Genomic DNA, 22,976 nt, shown 5'->3' on the forward strand with positions numbered 1-22,976 from the left:
AAGTTCAATCAAAACATTATAAACCCATCATAACAGCACTCCACCCTGGCTCAGAAACTCACACATTGGTTTGGCAACAAAGCAGCAGCGCGTAAAGACTATGTTTGAGATGGTATGCCATCAAGGTTTTTTTAGCTAATGTTTCTTTTGGCTTGTTTAAATGTTATTTGAGACTTAGAATACTAGAGTCGGCAGTTTTTTAAATAGTGATGTTAAGGCAATTACTTCTACTACAGCTGCTCATATTTGGGGTTAGGCATGTACAGTAAACGCAGATACGAATGCTTGGCCAACACATTTTATATGAGCAGTTGCATACTTATAGGCAACATTTTACTGACAAATGTGTTTTTCTTTGTCATAGTTACCACCTGTTTTTGAGCAAATCTCGTCACCTTTTGTCAGATGTCTGTCACACGCAATGATTAAAGATGGAAGTGGGGTGAGAGAGTAATTTTTTCGGGGAGTTGTACTATTGTACCACATTTACATACTGAACTAACATTGCTTTGGGCTGAACATTTAACTTATCTTATATTTTAAGAGACTTATTGACCTTGACACACTGTCATACATGAACAGTGTTTTTGTCCATGCAGTAAACGTCAGTGGGGTCCAGACAGTGTTATTTTGAACCCCACTGACAAAACTGTTCAAAATACACAATACAAAATAATGGGTTCGGTAATATATTTTATTGTTTTTAAAAGAAATCTCTTCTGCTTGCCAAGGCTGGATCTATTTACAGTAAAAACAGTAATATTATTACAACTTAAAATAACAGTTTCCCACTTTAGCATTCTTTAATTTATAATTTATTACAGTGATGCAAAGCTGAATTTTCAGCATCATTACTCCAGTCTTCAGACATGGTCCTTCAGAAAATGTTCTAATATGCTGATTTACTGCTCAGTAAACGTTTTTTTTTTTTTTTTTTTAATTGATATTAAAATAATTGTGCTACTATTTTAATTTGGAAAACTGTGATACATTTTAGGATTCTTTGATGAATATAAAGATGAATATAACATTTATTTGAAATAGATTTTCTTATAATACTGTTCCTCAGAAGAAAGTCATACAGGTTTGAAATGACATGCGGGTGACTAAATAATAACAGAATTTACTGTTTTGTGTTAACTATCCCGTTAAGCATGAAGCATCTTTAACCTTTCCTTGAGAGGGAATTGTTCAAGTTTAAAAGGTGAAAAGAGTCTTTATTTGATCTCGAAGGCTTGCTGTCGGAGCGTCATAGTAGGCTTCTGTTCTAAGCATTACTCTCTCCCACTTGCTGATTTGCACTCCTTTTTCAGGTTTTGGTCTGGTTGTGCCACTCCAGTCTTCTCAGCTTTCTAAACCACATCAGCAGGGCCTCTGCATTCCCAGAAACTGAGCTCCACGCGACCAAAACCGACTATGTTACCTTGAAAAGGCTCTGGAAACTGAGAACGGAAAACCGGAAGGCAATTTGTAAGGCGAAATAGACCTTCCGTGATTGTTGGAGAAGCACTGATATCTGGTTGCTCGTGGTTCCCTCAGACGTCTGGCTGTCACCTTCCCCGACTGTTGCACTACCGAAAGAGAGGATTCTGGGATAGGTTCATGCCGTGGTTGTGCGGCTGTATGGAGGTGTAAGGGAGGAGCAGGACTCTTGTGGGACGCTGGTGGAGTTCTGGCTGGTGGAGATCATGGGAAAAGAGCAGGATCTTCTGCAAGCGGTCAAGAATGGAGATCTAGCTACTACACAGAAACTGCTGGCCAAGGTCAAAGCCAGCAAAAGCAGTGAGTAACAGTACATTTCCTCCCTGTCCTATCACTGCATTTGACAAAATGTGTATCCATGAAGATCTTTGCATTTTAAGACCCTCATTGACGATTGTTCTACCACCAGGGTGCTAAAAGATGAGCTGTGAACAGTTAGTTCTGCTAATGATCCTGTTATTATAATATTAATATACCCATGACTAGGGCTGGGCGATGTCCCTAAAAAATTCTCTATGTGCATGTATTGCTCTGAAATAGTCTTCAGTGGTGCTCATGACTGTACAGTTTGTGCAGTTTTTTTTTCTTCCACATTTTCTTCATGAATTGTGAGGGATACTCTGCAAGATGGATTTAAAGGAATAGTTCACACATAACTCTGAAATTTGTCATAATTTATTGACCCTCAGGTCATTCCAAACCTGTAAGGCTTTTTTTCTTCTATAGAACACAAAGGAAGATATTTAGCAGAATGTTCATGCTGCTTTTTACAAACTGTAAAAGTAAATGGTGATCAGGAGCAGTAAAGGTCCTTAAATTACCAAAAAAACATATAAAAGTAATCAATATTGCTTGTACACTATATTCATTGTCCTCTTGAGCCATACAGTAACTTCAAGTGAGGAACAGACTGAAATATTTAGGCTACAATCTGCTGAAATTCTCCTGTTTTGTTCCATGGAAGAAATAAGGTCATGCAGGTTTGGAATAATGGTAAGTCAATAAAGCCATAATTTTAAAGTTGGGTTAACTATCCATTTAAACATGGGCAGGCATGTTAATTGATGGTTGAAAGCATGATCAAATTAGCCACGGTATTTAATTAACAAACATGCAACGGGTGGCAAACTTTGTAAAAAAGCGCCACCGATTTCCACAGAATTCAGAGTTGACATATTCATGACAAATAAGTCATTAGGAACAGTGATTGAACACATTTGCCCTTATTTACTGACACATGGCCCATTTACTCTCCATCTCACTGGTTGATGATAAGAGCTTATTTCAGGGAGTCAAAGTTCAGGACCCACTTGTCTGCTCAACGGTGATCAGTGATGACTTGTTTTTGCTTGGAGAGCCCCATTCATGCCTGTTTTCTCAGTCCCAGCATTAGTCTTTGCTGGAAGTGTATTGTTTCTCCTGGTTTGTGATGTCTGTAAGAGCAGCGGGATTGGCCTTTGGAACACCTTGCCAACTGGGTCCTGATAACATCAACAGACTCTGTGTTTGCGTTGTACTTTTATCTCTTTATGGCCGTACACTGAGAGTTCAACTCCAGCACGAAGACCCCATGTTCTCTGTGATGTGGTCCAGTGGGAGTCTGTAAAGGGGAAGACAGATGCTCCACCCCAATAAGACCTCCCAAACGGCCAGGCGTCAGAAGAGAAATGGGGTCTTTTCTATGCCGCAGTCTGTTGTGATAACATATAAAGACAGCTGTAAAAGCAATATGCCACTAAAAGCTGAATATTGCAGTGTTTTTACTGTGGTAAAGATGTGCCGTTAGGCATATTGTTATATGGTCACCTGGTCACCAGGACTTCTCGCTTTACGATAGACTGCTGGGTTTGTGTTTGGACTTAAGCTTCAGGGTTTGATTTCCAAGGCCGGCGAGAGGTCACTTTGATAACCCAGCACCACCTCAGCTATTCTTTACCAAAGTGTGTGTAAACACGCACAGATAACACAGCCAAGAGAGGACGAGGTCGCGAGTCGATCTTGTGTATAACCTCCTCTTTTGTCTGGTCCATTGTGTGAGTGGCACGCAGGCTGAGTAATTGCGCCATAATGTCATCTTTAGTGCGCTAAGGGTCATAAATGCTCTCATACAGTCATTAACACGTGGCGGGCTTTTGTGGCCCTCATCCTTCACGCTGTAGAAGACCTGGCCAGCTGACTAGCCTACCCAGCATGCCTCAGCCCCACGTCCCTGCTGCTTTGTCTCAGTCCCTGAGGGGCTGCGCCACAGCCTTTCAGATTAACCACGATCCTTTGTTCACACTCGCAGCTTTACTAATTCATCACCTTGTGCTTGGTACACATGCTCATCAAGGTTGTGCAATAAACAACACCCTCTATTGCATCCAAGCATCCGTTGCTCTGCTCCCCTTGACATCTGCCAGCACAGGTTTGCTTTCATCCCAGACTCTCATTAATCACGATGAAGAAGACCCAGATGGTGGTCAAACAGATTAAATGTGGAAGAGAGACCCCACATGGACACTTCTTATCATATTAAATGATAAGATCTCTATTTAAGATCTATTTAAGATCTCTGTGTTTATATTTTAAGGATGTGGAAAGTTCTCATGGTGAGTCAGGAGCACGTCCGATATACGCCTACTGCTGACTTGAATTGTGCTGGATGGATTTTTGCTCCCTGAACTTTTTTTCTTTCCACTGTCTCAATAACAGATGGAGGTTTGAGGTTGGGTGGGATTGTACAGTAATTTGTTTGTGTGTGTAATAATGCTCCCTGTTAAATCTGTGGTGTAATCCTCTGTTATTTCAGATTTTATCCCAGACGTTTGATCCTTTAAGTTATGTTGTTTTTAGTGCTGGGATGTTTGTTGGCATACATGTTATTCAAGGGAACTAGACACAATGTGATGAAGCGACAATAAAAGCCATGTAAACAGTTTTTGTCACAGCCTGTGACTGACAGGCGTGTTTTGTTTTTTGATTTCTGTTTTTGCTGCTTCTACTGAGTGTCTCCACCCAGCGTGAAATTTCATCCAAAATCCAGTTGTACATGCAGAGTTTCCTCTGTCAGTGTAGAAAGCTGTGTCACGTCCGGTTTGGCCACAATGCACACTACTGTTCAAAAGTTTGGGGTCAGTAAGATTTTTTTTTTTTTAAGAAATTAGAAGTTTTATTGCAATAAATTGCTAAAAAAGTGACATTAAAGTGACATCAGAAATGTTTGTTGAGCAGCAAATCAGCAAATTAGACTGATTTCTGAAGGATCATGTGACACTAAAGTCCGCATTAATGATGCTGAAAATTCAGTTTTGATCACAGGAATAAATTATATTTTAATATATACTCAAATAGAAAATATTTATTGTAAAATGTAATATTATTTAAACAATATTCCTGTTTTTACACTAAAAATGCAGGATTGTTTCATGAAAATTTTAATGTCAAAATTTAACCTAACAGTTGGGTTAGTCCAATAAATGCAGTTTTAATCAAATAAATGCAGCTTTGGTGAGCATAAGACACTTATTTCAAAAACATTAAAAAAATCTTATTGACCCCAAACTTTTGAACTGTAGTGTACATTAGATGGAGACTCTACACACTGTACAGGCTCAACAATATGCATAACAATAATCAACAATTTTGTATCAGCAGAAGTATCATTTACAGTCGTTATAGTTTGAGAGTCATGTTTCTTAAACTTCTATGGTTTCGTGCTCTTGGCACCCAGTTATTCGCCACACAAAGCACATTGTAGTCAACACAAAGCATGTTTATCCTCGTTGCAGGGAATGAACTGAGATGAAGTGCCATTGTGATGTATTTAATTCACTGGATTATCCAAAAATAGGCATAACCTCGTTTTTATTTAATGTAATAAAATAGCCAATTGTCTTTTTTATTCCCTTATAGTTTTTATTACAAAATAAGATTTGGCATTCCACCCACTGCTAACCTCCAGCACCTTGGTGCATCCAGGGTGCAGAAGTTCGTCTAGTTCCCCATCAGCTGTTTCTTTTGTTTAATACTCATTTCAATGAATGTGGTTTTGATTCTTCCCCCCAGATGGGGCGCATGTTTGTATGGGTCTCAAGCAGCCGGTGGTGGTTTCTCAGTTTGTAATGACGGCACTCAGAGTCACAGATGAATCCATTTGATCCTGTAAAGGAGCCACTGTAGTGGTCTTTCATTCATTAGTTAGTGGTTTAACTGCATGTTTATGGGATGCTTCTTAATATGAAGCATCCCCCACCACGACTAATGGCAGCAGGGGAAACGAATGAGATTTTCTCATTTTGGTAGGGGGGGCACATATTGAAGAGGACGTGTTAAAACCTCTTTTGACAGACTGTGAAATTCTGTCTCTGTACAGCAGTTGTCTGTCGAGTCTGCCACTAGCCTGCTAAATCTTTAATTGGCTCGCTAAAGAGAAACATCTTGAGAGCATGTCAGGTGCTGTTCAGAAGATGAGAAATATTCCTATATGAGGCGCCTATTATCACCTGAATTATCAATCTGTGATAATTTGAACCAAAGAGCCATTTAGATCCATGTTAAAAATTAAAACATCTGTCATTACCATTCCAAAATTAAAGATTTTTTGAATGTTTTTGGAAGAAAAAAAAAGAGTAAAAACAGTAATATTGTTAAATATTAAAATTTAAAGAACTGTTTTCTATTAAAATATAGTTTTTAATAATTAACTTGTTCTTGTGATCAAAGCTGAATTTTCAGCATTACTCCAGTGTCACAGTGTCCTTCAGAAACCATTCTAATTTGCTGATTTGCTGCACAAGGAAGATTTCTGATTATTATTAATGTTGAAAACGATTGCTTAACAGTTTTTATGGAAACCATGATGATGCATTTTTTTTCAGGATTCTTGAAAAGAAAGCTCAAGGGAACATCATTTATTTGAAAAGATAATCTTTTGAAACATTTTAAATGCCTTTATCAGTTTAATGTCTTTGCTCAATGAAAGCTGATGTCTTAAAAAAAAGTTTTGAACAGTACTGTGTAATATCTGATAAAAGATCATGAAAGATTTATTGACAAAACCACTTTCAAAAATGTCTTTTTTTCCTGAGAATTTCAGAAAAAAGAAGTGACCCTGTTGTGACCTCTACATTAAATGTGTCAATGTCCTGAAATAATACTAAATAACATTCTGAAAATAGTACATCAGCATTCAAACTGAAGAGTTGAATGGCTGAAATCGTCCTGTTTGTGTGTGACCCATGCACTGTTTATTTTCTGTGGGGGTCTTATCTCCTTATCCTGCATTGGTTGTGTCCGTCAGACACACAGATGCAGTTTTTGGCATGTCACAGATACGTTCTGAGATTACTGTAATTGTTTTCTGCCTGTGATTGAGTATCAAACGTTATCTTCCTGACACAGATGATTTGTACTCGGAAGAGAACTACAGTCTTGCCTGAGGCCAGAATAACTCTGAATAAACCAGAGAACACTGTGTGCCTCAAGCTCCGCTTTGCTGCAGTTTAGCTTACATGCACAAACAGCTTGCAGTAAGCCTGGTTTTTTGGCTGTGTTTAGGAATGGAAAGTTACTATAAGTGCACACAGCTCTCAGTAAGACCCCAGCAGAGCTTCATAACACTGCAGTCAATTAATGCCTAAGCCCTGCCGCATAGGAGCATGGCTGTGCGTGACTACGCCACGTTTCTTTTCTACACAGGAATGCAGGAGCAGAATCTGGTAGTACATGTGGAAAAAGGGTCAGTGTTACCTCAGAACACTGTATGCAGCTGCCTTGAGCTGGAGCTGGAGCTTAATAGTATTCCACAGATATTTTTCTAGCATTCTTCCTTTTCTGAGCGTGCCAACTATTGTCCAGGCTGTGACATAGCACTCTGAACTTTGAATGAGAGGGAAAAAATGCACAAGAATAGGAGAGATGATGTCAGCTTGAGGGAATGTATGCCTCACATCGCTCTCTGTGTCCTCTGATGGAGTTTGAATGAATGCATTTAATAGGTACCGCAAGACGTTCTGTGCTGCGACAGACGTGGAGCTGCAGAGGATGGCGCAGTGAACCTTGCAACATCATACTAGTGTACTGCACTGTGCAGTATGTTCTAGTAGAGACAATGATGCGATAATGGCATTATCTTGATTGGTGGAGCAACAACAACACGCAGCATTACTAATTGAGCTATATTTTTTGTTATTCTGAAATATGTTTCGGTCCTCGAATTTGATTGGTTGAGAGTTCCAAGAGTTTTGATGTAGCAGTCCAGCAGCATTGAGACTTATCACACCATTTGATGGCAACAATTGACCTTTATGACCTTTATAACACCTTCTGTTCTTTATGAGTGAGTCATTGAATCATTTACTCAACCGATTCATTCAGTGTTTAAGCCATTCCTCTTGTGATATTGCTTAATTAATGTGACAGTAGCTGTTTAAAAAACTTTTCCCACTGAGAAGTGTTGTTGCGTGACATAATGTTACATAACTCTTTTGGTAAAATTGTATTTATAGCTTTACGCGTTAGTGAACTGAAATAATAAACTCAATTACTTGAAAGTATCAGGAAGCATTGAGAAATGATTCATTGTTTTTTAATTAATCAACTTTAATTTGACATTGTTTTTCTAGTGATATATAAAATCTCATTCTAATATTTATCATAACTTTATAAAATATGAAATTTGGTTAAATGCTGCTAATTTCTGAGACATTTATATAAATTCTAGTGATGTTTAGTATAAAATAATATTTTCAAATGCTATTTAATTCTTCTCTTTCTTATATATTTTAATTCAACAAAAAAGTGTGTACACCCCTTCGAACAAGCAGCTGATTTCCAAAAGGAGTTTTTTTTTTTTACTTCAAAAACCACTCTAGCGTAAGCTGACCTCAAAGCTAATAGATGTGGACTAAAAGCCACAAAACACTAATTTTGTTTTTATGGGCTCTTTAAAGTGTCTTAACAGGAGGCATGGAAATGCTCCAGCTCTTTTCAAATGGTGATGAACAGACGTGAGCCAAAGCACAGATACGGCAGGAGAACCGCTCTAGGCAGCACTGCTGCTGTTAATCTGTCACCTTATCTCCTGCAGAGCCTGCGTATCTCAGACGGATACAGTCAATCACATGTGAGCAGCACATGATCTCAGTGGAATAGAGTGGGAGTGGATTCTGGGTAAACCAATGAAAGTTTGGGATAGGAGGAAAAGGGCCTTTCTGAACAAAGCGTGGGGTGTGAATTTCCTTTTCATCCTGAGAACAAAATGAGTAGCTGGTTCCTGTGTGTGTGGTGTTGAATAACAGTTTATGCTGCTGTAAGCATTCTAAAAAAAGTAGTACAACAATAGTTTTAACCCCAAAATCAAAAGAAAGAGAGAAAGAAAAAAATCCTTATGTTACTATAATACTTAAAAAATAATAAAAATGAATAAATTAAATGAATTACAACATATATTATGGTGTGCTGTGGTACAGTATAAATATACAGATGTACAGTATAAATATCTTTATAATACTTTGAATAGGAGTTAATAGAAACAAGAAATTCAGCTTCGCTGTGCTTATTTGTCATGAAAATATCACAAAACAATTTTTTTTTTAAACTGAATATAATTGTGGGCGAAATATGACAGAAATCATGATATATCTCGAAATTAAAATGCATTTGACAGTTGCATGCTACTAATTTTACACACAGTGAAGCTTATGTAATAGTAACCAAAACCGGAGCTGGTAACTTTAAGTTTGCAGATTTGAAATTATGATGAGCTATCATCATTACACCCTTGTTGAAGACACTTAAAGGGACACTCCACCCCAAAATGAAAATTTTGTCATTAATCTCTTACCTCCATGTGGTTCCAAACCTGTAAAAGCTTTGTTTGTCTTTGGAACACAATTTAAGATATTTTGGATGAAAACCTGGAGGCCTGTGACTGTCCCATGGACTGCCAAATAAATAACAGTGTCAAGGTCCATAAAAGATACGCTGTTTGATTTGAAAGAAAACAGTGCATCCTTGTGGCGTGGATGATACAGAAGAGCATACGCAGCATACGGTGATATGGAGAGACACAGAGGAGACTGTTGACAAAGGAATTGTTGAATAAAGTTGTTATTTTTGTTTCTTCGCTTACAAAAAGTGTTCCCGTCGCTTCATATAACCCAGATTGCATGTCTGATGGCAGATGGAGTATTCTGACCACGACTTTCATTCCTTTCCTGGACCTTGACATTGTTACTTACTTGGCAGTCTATGGGACAGTCACAGGCCTCCCGGTTTTCATCCAAAATATCTTAAATTGTGTTCCGAAGATGAACGGAGCTTTTACAGGTTTGGAACGACATGGGGGTAAGTGATTAATGAAAAAAAATTTCATTTTGGGGTCGAGTATCCCTTTAAGTGCAGGTTACTCCTGGAGGACTAAACCAGTAATATCTAAACTGTTAGTCAAGTTGGATAAAAGTGTAAGCTTAATGTCTACTGGCAATGCATGCTAAACCATCTCCACATTATCATGCACCACATTGTCAGCAGTTCTTTGTCTCTTCCTACATCATAATCATCATCAGTGTGGTCACCTGTGCTGAAATGACACATTGAATGTTCTGCTGAATCAACAAACCGTTAATGCTGGATTGAGAGAAGTCACACCAAAACAGGCCTGCCGTGGTTTTACTGCTGCTCAGCACTCAAACTTTGACTTTTTGCCTTGTCCATGTGTATCACACACACCCACATTCAGAGCACTGATCATTTGCATGTTACACAGCCTCTGCTATAATCTTGCTTTGCATTTAACCTTATTTTGGCTATGCTCTTTGAAAATGTGCTTATTTGTCATGAAAATGTCACAATACAAAAAAAATATCAAAAAGATCAAAACGACATGGTTTCAAAACTTAAAGCAGTGGCTATAAGTAAAGACTGCCTCAAAACTGTGTTATTAACGACTTTATTTTGGCAATAATTCGAGGGATTGCACTGTATGTCTCCTGAAATACCACAATTCTTGACAACATGATCTGTGAAGTTCCAGCTAATTGAAGATACATTATTTCACATCAATGCTTAATAGTCAGAAATGGATCCTGGATCAGTTGCACACAAATGCAATAAATGTTGCAGATTCAAGATCAATTACTGAACCTGGAGTGTTGTTTTCAGCTTATTCTCACATGCCACCGATGCAGTTTTCCTGATGTGCTGGCTGTAACGGGACAACCCATGGCTGAAACAGATGTTTCCCTCTTGTTGAATAATCTCCCCTTCTCCTGTTGCTGTTCTTGAGACATAATAGGAAGCGGCAGGAGGAAATTACCGCTTGTTTTAATCCTAGCTGAAATGCATTCCCCTTGTGGACACTGGCACAACCTTGCACCAGTGATCTGGATGGTGGTTTGTGCCATTACAAATATTAATGAAAACAAAGTTCAGCCCTTCTAAAAAATTTTATTCAACATTCTTATCCAAAGTGTTGGTTTGGAAAAGCAACTGTAACACTTTCACATAATTTAGAATGACAGGCTCTTATTTTCCTCTGTCTTGACAGGCTGCACTTCACAGCTGTGGTTTGTTGTATTACTAGCTTCATAGCCTGTTTGCACTTTACTCATCAAAGTGTAGTTTTTGAGCTCTTGCACTCATATAATTAAAGCAACCTTTTGTCATGAAGCAGTTGAGAAGTGTTTTTCTCATTTGGCACAGCAAGAAAATTTCCTTGACTCAGTGATATTTTTTCATCAAATGTCATGGGTCTACTCTTCCGAAACATGTAGAAACACCTCATCAGCAGCCCTAGAAAAAATTTTTTTCCCATATTTTCCATGCTGATGTTTGGGGAGAATCTGCCTAATGGATTTAACTATGGTACACTGTGTTAAATGAACTGACAGCGGTTTAAGTCATTCATCTTTTTAAATGAGAATTGGCCATTTTTGGAATGAATGAAATGTGTATAACTTTATGAATGTCAGGCATTTGAGTTCTTTGAAAATCTGCTTTCAGCATGTATGTATTCTCAGACGACCTATCCATCAGGGAATTTATGGTTGTTTAACCAGGAAAAAAAAGTGTTTGGCTCTCTTGTGAGTCTCAGGGCCTCATCTCTGCTCTCCCAGCGGCGGCCCCACAGCTGCCAGACCCCGTCATTTGGCACGAAGATGAAAGCGTATCTCGTGCTCCTCTCTGTCCTCTGTGACAAAGCCTGACCGCAGCACAGTCACAGACTTGTCCATTAACTGCACCGCTTGGCCTGTGACGGCACGACTTCGCTGACACAACAGACACCCTGAGACTCGTAGGTGGGAAATCTGTCATACGCACAGTTAGCACACCAGCAGACTTCCATTACTGATTTATTAGCACAGGATTGACTTCCTCCGTCTCCAGAGATTATCCGACTTTAAAGGGAAACCAGGATTGGTTTCTTCAGGACATAAAAACATGGAATGTGTTTGGTTTGGATATGCATAGGCTTCCAGAGGCCTCAGATCCAGTCCTTGGCATCGACAGGCAGCCACAATCTCTCCATAGAATGGCAGCGCTTTTTGAAATGTTTTGTGACTTGCTGCCATTACAAAAAATGCAGCCTTCGTGTTTAAAGTTGAAGGCGTGGCCGAATGTGAATTCTGTTACTTTCCTCTCTGCATTCAGGACTAGATCTCACGGATGGCTTTTGGTGAAATTGGATGCTGCAGCTGTGCAACACAATCTAACACAGAACGGTCTGAGCTTGAAAACAAATTGAATCATTGTAAATTACGTTGGCATTTGCAATAAAGGGGTTTGTAATAACATGAGAGGCTTCACTGAGAAGGTAATGATTGTGCCGGACTTTTCCCTTTTTCAGTTTCAGAGAATGATCAGACGTTGAACTTTTACATTGTGTTGAAAAAGGCCAACGGTCATTTGATTTGTTTGTTTTAGCATTGGCTCGCCAGCATGGAATGAGTTTAAACACTCTTCCACAAAAGCCATTGGAAGTTGTTGTTTCCTAAGCTTGGGGCTTTGGTGTTAAATCGCGCTCAACCTTTCACCTTTGAGCACTGAGATCATCTCTAACTTAAATGTACTTTTAGGGTTTGTGTTATTTTTGTACTGTGGATTATTTTCTCATCCCTTTTTTTTTTTTTGAGAAGTCACTGCCTCCCTTGCCTCCTTAGTGGAAACTCCCCTTAAACTAACCAATCGTAAGTAGTGGCCCTTAGCGTGAACTTTCTGTCCCTGTTTAAGTAAGAACTTTAGCCTTTTTTCAGAGGACTCTGATGCGTGTGCTCTGTGGTGTGTTTGAGTTGGCTGCACGTGTGACCACATGCTCCTCTGGGCCCATCTGCAACGATTATTTATTTACACACTGTGATTCTTAACCTCGAGCAGGCAAGGGCATCCCAAACCTCAGCAGCAGGGCAGGATGAACTCTGTACATATCCTGCCCCTCTCTTCAAACTCAATGCTAATCGATCTTCCGTATCTCCGTCAATCATAGGTTGAGCACTCTTGACTCTTCCCAGACATCACTGCTGACATTCCCAAGGTTCCAGATTCAAGTAAAATGAGCCTTTGCCTCATAAAATCAAACGTTATAGTTGGCAAATTACAGAATAGTGCGAAATAGTTGGTGGTTTAGGGGTAATGTCATCTAGGGGTGCCCAAAACACTAGGCTTAGGGTTTTGTTAGTGCTATAGGAAACACTGGAACTAACTAACAAACAGTTCCTTTTCAGATCTGACAAAAGTGTTTTCCTGACTGTCACCATTGGCGACTGGGTTTTAAATTATGGTCACATATATTAGTTTTTTTTGTCGCAGTTGTAGTCATTTTAGTTGCAGTCTGGAGGTTTGATTATAGCATGCAATGTTCATGACCTACAATACTGGAAAGACAGATATTACACAGATAAAGACTGGCTTTATCTCTCATGGAGAACCTGACGTCCCTGTTATCAGGGCTTCATCAGGGGTCTTGAGAACAGGCTGACGTGAGTCTCTGCATTCCAGTGTGGAGAGGTTTAAGGATGTGAAAGGTCTGCCATCCCTCCTAAACAACAAGCACTGTGAGCTGGGCCAGTTGTTCACCTTTATCTCTGTTCACAAGCATTGTTGCCTGTTTTGCTTCAGTAATCATCTCATGGGAACTGCTGGGGTAAGTGTGTATTGAATGTTCTGCTAAAACATTTTGAAGCATATAAAATGGAGTGTAGAGACATCCATGAGCACTGTAAGTGATGAGACGAACAAAACATTGAACCAATTTATTGAGATGGATGGTGATGGACATTAAAACGGAGGTGTTTTACAGAATCAGATCTAACTTCCCTAGACTGTTTTTTGCTGTTGAGTTTTAAACCAGAAATGTCACAGTGGCAATTTTGTGTCATGACACAGGGAACATCCATAAAACAATCCAAGACCTAGATGTTAAGTGCCACAGCACATGTATTAAAACTAGGAGCAAAAGCGTTTTTTGAGTGACCTTACCAGGAGATCTTCTCACCCTCTGTATGGAGACTTGGAAGTGTTTTACTGGGAAGGACCGAATGGACACAATAGTCTAAGTGATTTTACTTTTTGGAACAATGGTCTAGGGAAGGAAGTGCAATAAGGGGCCTATCCTAAGTCCTTGAAAGCCTGGCTGCTTTCGATGGGGCCTGTGTCAACAGACCCCCCACCTAATCTCGCCAAGGGTCACACTTGCTTTTGCACCCTTCGTCCCCTCTCGAACAATTCCTCCGCCTTTGCAGAATCCCAACCCCCTTCGCCTCTGGTTTGGGATGGCACAAACCGGAAAAGTGGCTCACAAAGGGAAGTGAATACTTCCATGCAGAAAACAACGTGTAAACAAAGAAGACCACCAAAGACATGGTAGGTGAACTCAGATGGGTTTGTCTTTGCCTGCTGGAGCAGAAGTGTGCTGTGCCACCCTGTCTCTCGCTGTGGAAACTATGTGCGCATTACAAATCCATGTCAAGAGCCGGAATGATGAGCAAAATGATGAAGATGGGTTGGAATTTGGTGTCATTATGTAATTTAAGACTGGATAAGAGAAAGAGTTTGAAAGGGATGGTGCGTTTGCCCTGATCAGAGTCTAAGATTCCTGTCTGTAGATGTGGAAAAGAGCCCAGGTGTTCAGTTAAGTGCCAGAGGAAGTCTTGATGACAGGACGTGAATGTTACCTAAAGCACAGTCTAGGACTCTTTAGAGAAAGCCTAATTCCTGCTTCCCATGATCTCATGCTTCCTATGACATAATCCAACAAGTGCTAAGGAAACAGCCAACAGATGTGCACCCAAACACCACGTTTATGTTCTTGTTGAGCATATTATTTACATGGCTGCAAGAATTTGCCTACTTGTAGCTACAATAACACAGTCCACACACTTTTGCCCAAGTAGTGTACTTGTTTTTTGCAATTTAGTTATCTTGGTGGGGCATCTCCTCGCACCATTGTATTAGCATAGCAGGGCTCTGAAACAGCCTAGTCAGCCAGTCAGTTTCTCAGCTCTGATATGGTACAAAAATCCAGAGTGGTAGCTGTCGCCAGCTTCATTTACACAGCCGATAAGAGGACCAGGGGAAGTGTGATTCTCTTTCTCCAAACACGTAATCTCCCCGTACTGCAGGCGTTCTGTTGTCAGGTCAAGAGGACTGGAATGGAACTGTGGACTTCCTGGAATCTGCCACTTCTGACTTTCTGCTGAAATTCTTCAGGCCTCAAACTTTTGATATGGCCACAGATGCTAGGTAGTCCACCCCTGCTTTCTTTTTGTTTAATCAAGAAGTTTCTTGAGTAGTCATTACCGAAGAGGAAGGTCGTCAGCCATTGAGCCATTGTTTCAGTGGTCACGACTGCTCAGGGTGATTTGGTGTGCAGGAAGGAGCCGATGTATAGAAATCAAACATCAGACATTCAGCTCAAGGATCAAAGCCGCACTAGTTGACAGTTTGTAGGATACAGTTGCTGTGAATGCAAGCACAGCTTCCTGAATAGGGAACTATAGGATTCTTCAAAATCTTCTCCAAAACAGGACCATTACCAAATTACCAAATAGTACAAGGGGTTCCAGTCCTGCTCCTGGAGGGCCAATGTCCTGCAGAGTTAATTTCCAACATTTCCAAACACACCTGCCTCTCGTTTAACTGGGGCTAGAGTGGCCCTCCAAAAGCAGGATTTGGGCGCCTCTGAGATTGGCTCTTGAAAGGTGGGATGGCCTTTCCAGCTGCCATGATGTTTTGTTGAGATTTTGGACATACCTTAAATTACAAAAAGTTGTTGGCACCAGTAGCTTTGTGGGCAGTGCATCAACATGTAGAGCTGTTGTGCTTTGTGTGTCCCGAGTTCGAATCCCCCCATGTTGCACAACTTTGACAAAAATTTATATTTATGATTTGTAAACTAGCAATCTATACCTCACTTTGCAGCGATACTGCCATGCTTAGATGCCAATTTCATCATCAATAATGGTTTATTTCAGTGAGTTCCAATAAGAGAACACATGTACCCAAACCAAGACCACTTTTTAAAGTGTACTCTAACTAAACAAACCAAATTGATGTTTTGTTCTCAAACAGACCTGTCGGTTACCAACTTTAACCACTTAGTTATTAGCGCAACTCATCAGTAACAAGGCTCTCATTTATAATCCTGTCTGTAAGTTTCTTATTGTATACAGCAAAGCTCAGCCTTACGTGTCTTATATGTAGGGACCATATCAATTTTGGCTTGAATACCTGTGCAGATTAAATAGAATTTTTGAAATGTCATATTTTAATATGGCAGTGCTCATTGCTCGTTTCAGATGGAGCACAATCTATCTGTGTGACTCCACTACCAGAGCTAGAGTAAAATCATGAGCCTTGCATTTTCTTTGGCTTCAGCTTGGCTCCATTGCATTGTCAGTTATAGTAGTGAAAGGCGTTGGCTGCTCTTTTGAAGTTGAACATATAATTGTGTATTTTTGATATAAGCAGTGGTTGCCTAAATTTAGTGTTTTCTTTCTTTCTTTCTTTCTTTTTTTTTTAAAGACTCAAGTTTACAAGCTTCATTCCACAGAAACTAAAGTCGGCTTTACAGTTCAACTAAATCCTTGATTGTGCAGAGTTGAACAAAACGGCCAAATGCCTTCTTGTGGTGGAAAACCCATTCTGCTTTATGCTTGCCAGTTTTAGCATAAAAAAAATAAGTAGTTATTTTAAGGCTTACCAGCGTGGTAACCAAAGAGGAGGTGCTTTTTCTTGCTCATAAACTGCATTAAAAATAACTTGAATAAATGTTTTGCAGATGAACGTTTTTAGTATGACCAGCGTAATCAGGTTCATAAACAAATGACTCCTTTTAGCAGGTTATTTTTAAGTAAATTAGTCAGATACAAATCAGCTCTCTCAAAAGTACTATAACAGTCGTTAATGGATTTTTAAGTGGAATCACAATCTCAACCTAAATCATTAAATTCCTTAGGTTTTCCATCCATAAGGAAGAGCCCTTGCTTTACTTCAAAGCCTCTCATTATGTGTGGAAGGTAACTAGGTTCCACTGAGACCATGTCAATGAACTGCTCCTGTGCATTAAGGTTATAGAGCTTCACTTCAAAGGTTTTTTTTGTGGTTTGGTCACTCATGGCTGTGACAGCTTCATAATAAGGACGACCGATGGATCGTCACTCTGACTCCACATCATGGGTGTATCCAGTGTCTGCATTCTAGGTCCCATTCTACCCCAGTGCCCTCACTGTCTTGAACTTTGACCTTTTCGAACTGGGAATACAAACACTGATTCACTTTTAGACGGACACTGTGGGTTTCTGTGACGTTCCTGTGGTCTGGTTAAATTGTTCTGCCATTACTGGGGAAGGATCTGGAAATACAAAATGAAAGCTTTAAAACAATCCATTTAGATTGAAAAACATGATATAATCATTTAGCTTGGAAAATAATTCAGCCCACATTTCCAAGTGTTAAGGCTGTGTGGCATAGCTAAAAAAATTGTCATATATTTGTTTTGTTTTGTATTTGTATTCTCCATATATTTCCATATATTATTTGAACAAACCAGCCATGGTAGCCAAGTAGGTTTTTGACACAAACCTTAGGGACAAAAAAAATTGAGTTTATTTTTTGGTCCAAAAAATGTTTTTCAGATGTTTTTTGGGGATAAATAGCAAAAAATACCAATATTTACAGACTTGCATAATTTTATGAAAGCATTTACATGCATAAGAAACATGCCACACTGAGACGTCTTCATTTTGAGGGATGAAGCAAACAGTTCTTTGTATCAGGCTACTGAAATATTGGCTAATGGTCTTGAGACACCGTCCATGTGTTGCAGTGACAGAACTGTCTCCCTTAAGGGCCACAATTGCTGAAGATCAAAGACTCCAAGATCACTATTGAGTTGTGTATTATTTTCCATCCTCCTGCCAGTTTTAACATCCTCTGAGCTGGCTAGTGAGGTCAGGCAGAGGTCAGAGGTTAATGAAGTGCCCTTTGTTGTTCACAAGAAGAGACGGCGTTACTTAGTCCTGTATCTCCTAGTAAGCTAACAGGAATCTCCAGAAGTCCCCAGACCTTCCCAGACTCCCTCTGGGGCTCTCAAGAGAAAGACCAATGTAAACTGCCTAGCGACTCAAACCTAAAAGTTTAAGTGTGTAGTTCTTCATTTCTGCAGTGCTGGTGGCATTTTCTATAGCAACCACCCAACACATTAGCAACTAGCTAGCAAGGACTACATACACTTCAGACCCCTCTCTTCAAACTGTCCAGCTCTTTAGTTACAAGTTGTTGTGCTAATATGCAAGTGTTTCTGTACGTGAGACCTGATGGTTCATACAGGTTGATGAGGGTTTATTTGAGAGCACTGTGACCTCACAGGGTTATACAGACAGACACATTCCAAACAGTCCAGTGAATGAACAAACAGCCCTCTCATTTGCTTCATGTGACACATCAGCCATGAGCTTTCAGTAAAAGAGAAAAACAGCTGGAGAAAGGACTTCAAACTCAATCGACTGAGGGTGACAGCCATTAATAAAAGGTCTTTATTACGTTGCATACGGCACGCTTGTTTCTAGTCATCAGTATCAGTTTGCTATAAGATCTAAACCACTATGGCACACTCTGTATATATATATATATCAGCCATAGTCTCTTGATTGTCTTCATGTGAAGCTGACGCTAGTGTTCTGTGTTCTTTCTTAGAGTTACTGGGCTCCACCAAGAGGCTGAACATCAACTATCAGGATCCAGACGGGTGAGTCATTGTACCTTTGTGTGTGAATCTCATAACAAACCAGGTCAATAACATAATTATCAGGTCAAAACACAGACATTCTTAAGTGTGCAGCCAGTCAGCACTTTCCCTTTAGGTCAGATTTGAAAAGCTGCCAGAGAACTTGTAAGGCCGGCAACTCTATAAGTTTAGGTGCTACAGACATTAACTAGGTTCATTGTTTAATAACAGTTAGGTAGGTAATATTTTTTTTGTACTGGCAGTATTATTAGTAGATCATAGTTTAAGGACCAGAGGATGAGAGGCTCATCAAATAATCATCAAATAATGTGAAAGTTGCAAAGGTAGTCTGATTGTTGAATCACACAGACATGAGCTCTTAGCCTTAAAATCAGTGTATGTAAGACTGAATTCTTTCAGCCAGATGCTTTACCTGTGTCTCATCTTAAACGGACCACTATCATTGCTCACACAGTCTATTAAAATGTGCTCTGTCAACAGTGTCTTTGAGATAAGATGGGCCTCTCACAGGGCTGTAAAATGGTACATTGACTTCATATATTAAAGTCGAGACTCGGGTGACATTTAGGTGCTTGTTTTTGGGTGGCCCACCACCTATGTGTCGTAAAGAAGAGAAAGGGGGTGGGCCAGTCAAGAGGTCAGAGATGGCCATTTGCAGATAAGGACCGTAACAAATTAGATGGGAGTGTTTACAAAGCACCGAACAGCCATTATTGAGGCCGGATGGGGAAGGCAAGAGAAAAACAGGGAATGATGGACGGAGATTTATGGGAGTGCTGATCCGTGCTTTCATATATGGCTGGTGTGAACAAATCTGCCACTATATGACATTAAATCACTTTAAATAGATTACAAAAAAATATCCAAGATAAACTCTAGGTTTAGATTGGCTGACGTCTCAGGTCTTTAAAGCGGTCGACTCTTAGTTTGAACAAAATGCATCAGTCACGTAGTTTTATTTTGTTTTGCTAAGTTGCCATGGTATCTACTGACCCGGGTTTTGTTATATAACTTCTCTGTTTAATGGAAACTTACTGACAGAAGAGGAAAACAGGAAAAGGGGCGAAAGGATGTAGTTGAGCTCAGCTCAGTCAGAGTGAATGTAGCACAATTATGCAAAAACCTGTATCACTTATTAATGGGAATAAAGTACATAGACTCACCCGTGTGTAGGCAAAGGCTGTCTGGGATCTGAAATATGCAACATATTCAGGTCATATTACAGTACTCTCCAAAATCAAATGAAAAAATATTATGTAAAAAATTGTATACATAAAAATGTATTTATACAAGGACATCTCATTACAATTAAGAACCTTTCTCAAACAATTTTCAAGACAATTTTTAAAAAAAAAATGTTATTTTTAAAGAATTTTATTAAATAATATTTTTGTTTATGCTGATTAAAAACATTTTGGAATTTCAATATTTTTAGAATAATGTAGCAAAATGTGCATTAATTAGAATCTAATGAGAACAACAATTGAAAATAATAGAAATAAATAAATAAATAAATAAATATAAATATATATATATATATATATATATATATATATATATATATATATATATATATATATATATATATATATATATATATACACACATTTCTAAAAAAACTACATTAAAATGATATTTTTTATTGATTATTTATTATTTTTTGAACATGGTTTCATCGGATACACCGCAACACTGTTAGGAAAGCCTTGTTTCTGCATGCCACCTGATGATGACCTCAGCATGAATCATAAGCTTGTACTTTTGATTGTGAAAGATTTTAATACTTTTGCATGCCCAGGTCTGTTCGTAAAGGAGAAAAATCAAATGTGGGGTTTGGGGTTCAGCAAATAATATTGGTGTAGCATTGAAGGTTTTGCTTGTCTGTGAGACAAATTAGTATTTGAGCTGCCTTTGACTTTCTGGGGAACTGTTGGGATTTGTATGGGGGGCGTTTCCATGGCAAACGTCCTGGAATGTTCGTGAATGAAAGGCAAGGCCGGTGTGAGAGGGACTCTTTGGAGCCCTGTCCTTTGTGCACCGAGGGCAGCGCTGCCAGGATGCATCAAATCCATCCTGACATCCCGAGAAATGAAGGCGAGAGTGGACAGGGCTTGTAACATAAGACCCTCGCTGAGTTCTGGGAACTTTTCTGAATTGTGTGCTTGTGGGTAAATCAACAACTGCTCAGTATCACTGTGGCCTGTCTGACCCGCTCTTGATATTCCCTGGGGTGCAAAACTGTATTTTTGTCTGGTATGATGGCCAAACGCAGCCAACTCATGTACGTAACTGAAGAGCATGATAATATTCAAATTAATTGAACAAGGGATTTCATTGTATCTGTGAACATGTCTGTTTACAGTAATTAAGGCTCAATGACATTTAATTGTTGCTGTACATGTTTACAGTATTTAGAAACCGCTTTAGGGAATACCTGTACTAACTTATTCCCTAAAATGTTTATTTTAGGCTAGGCTTAACAATAAGGATGGCCCAAGGCCAGATTGCGGTACTCACACTTGTCTTGTCGGACCAGTGCTGCGTTGTCACAAAATATTTTGTTTGCTTTTTATGGCATTATGTCAGTTTTTTTTTTTTTTTTTTATGAAAACTTGAACACTTAATTTTACTGTTTAAATGTATTTATATTTTAATATATTTTTACTTTTAACACATCTATATAAGCAGTTTAATTTAGGTTTAATTATGTTTGAGTTTAAAGCCATGCTATAACGTTTGAGGAATGGGCTGAAATATAAATCATTATTTGCTGAAATTCTTAGCATCTGACCTAGCTCTCCATGGCACATTCAAGAGAGAAGCAGCAATACACATTTTTGGTGGTTTTGCATTATTTTTGCAGTTTGAAACATTTGGTCCCCATTCATCAAATTCTCCATATGAGCTCTAAACAACATGAGGCTGTGTTTAAGGAAGGATGACAGAATGTATCTTGCGTGTATGCTGCTTGATTATGGCAAAAATAATAATCACAATTATTTTGGTCAATGTTTTAAGTAGAATTATTTAACACTATTATAAATGGGAGATATGACCAACATCTTATATGAGTCATTTTTTCTTCATCTTCACGAAAGCAATATATTTTGCTGGAAAAAAGTTCACTCCATATTTAATATTTAATATACTGACAACACATCTAATTTCTTGCTCAAATGGTTTATGTTCACTTAAGACATAACCGATTGTATTTATGTGAATACTTGCCAGTACAGGCATTTTAAATTGTGTGTGTGTGTGTGTAAATGAAGGATCGAAAACTAAAACCAATTCATCGCACAACCCTAGTATGTGCCCCCAAATCATCAGTGTCCAGCATTTGGATATGATTGAGGTAGTGTGAGTTTGATCGCACTTTCCTGGTAAAGTGGGGTCCTCTCCAGGTTCAGTGTAGGGATAAAGAGACGAGCTGTCTTTACAACAATCCATCTCTCCTCACAGCTCCCAGTTTCTTTTAGTTTTTTCCTAGAAAGCTGATGGTAGTGTGTGTAGAGGTGTTGAAGAGAAGAGTACCGTCTCCTTCGCAAGAGAGAGAGAGCTCTTTCACAACACTGGTTTCTTTCAGCATCTACACCCCCTCGCAGGGCTTGAGGTCTGGCCATCAGCAGGTCAGGTACAGCTACAAAGAAAGACCGCAGAGAGGAGTGATTGTACCACATACCCAAGAGCCCCACACCTCAAAACCAGACCCACATGGAATATGCAGACCTTTCATGCACTGTTATTGGGATGACATCCATGTACCTCTGTAGAATGCGTAAAAGTGCGTTATCAAATAAATGCTTGTTATTCAATGACCCCCATGATGGGGGATTCAATTCTGCGGAAAAATTAGTTGTGTGGGCACAGGTCCTGTGCGGGCCTGCCTCATAACACACAGATATAGGGACTATACTGACTCTTTTCCCCTCCTCAAACACAAATGTCCCAGTTGTGAGGGAGATGAGTTAACAAAGTGATGTTATGCCTATTGCTTTGTGCTATGGAGCCTCCGGCAGTCTCCATTTCTTGCCTTAACCTGCCCTCTTGTTGTAGTGCCATGGAATGTTCTCCGACTCTGGAGATTTTTTTTGAGTATAATTATTTGACTTTAATAGAATCTTTTTACTGGCAAACTACCAAGACCATTGGAATTTATTTCTGGAACTTTTGTGCAAAGTCCTAATACAAGGATTGTCTCTTTGGACCGAGGGCATTACAGTGATCGAATCGGCCAACTTCTGATTTGTAGTCCTGAGATTTATCCACT

At 39.2% G+C, this 22,976-nt stretch overlaps 1 protein-coding gene across 5 annotated transcripts in view; it reads left to right on the top strand.

Moving 5' to 3' along the window:
* The window catches only part of LOC109103391 (caskin-2-like), a 56,002-nt gene that overhangs the window by 1,794 nt on the left and 31,232 nt on the right, over positions 1 to 22,976 (top strand). For all 5 annotated transcript variants that reach the window (XM_042730588.1, XM_042730593.1, XM_042730610.1 and 2 more), the window contains exons 2-3: positions 1,314 to 1,782; positions 18,655 to 18,706. In XM_042730588.1, coding sequence (XP_042586522.1) covers positions 1,689 to 1,782; positions 18,655 to 18,706 — 146 coding nt within the window. In that variant the 5' untranslated portion in view covers positions 1,314 to 1,688. The remainder of the gene's footprint in view (positions 1 to 1,313; positions 1,783 to 18,654; positions 18,707 to 22,976) is intronic.

The sequence above is a fragment of the Cyprinus carpio genome, chromosome A3 (assembly GCF_018340385.1).
Source record: "Cyprinus carpio isolate SPL01 chromosome A3, ASM1834038v1, whole genome shotgun sequence".
Taxonomy (NCBI): Eukaryota; Metazoa; Chordata; class Actinopteri; order Cypriniformes; family Cyprinidae; genus Cyprinus; species Cyprinus carpio.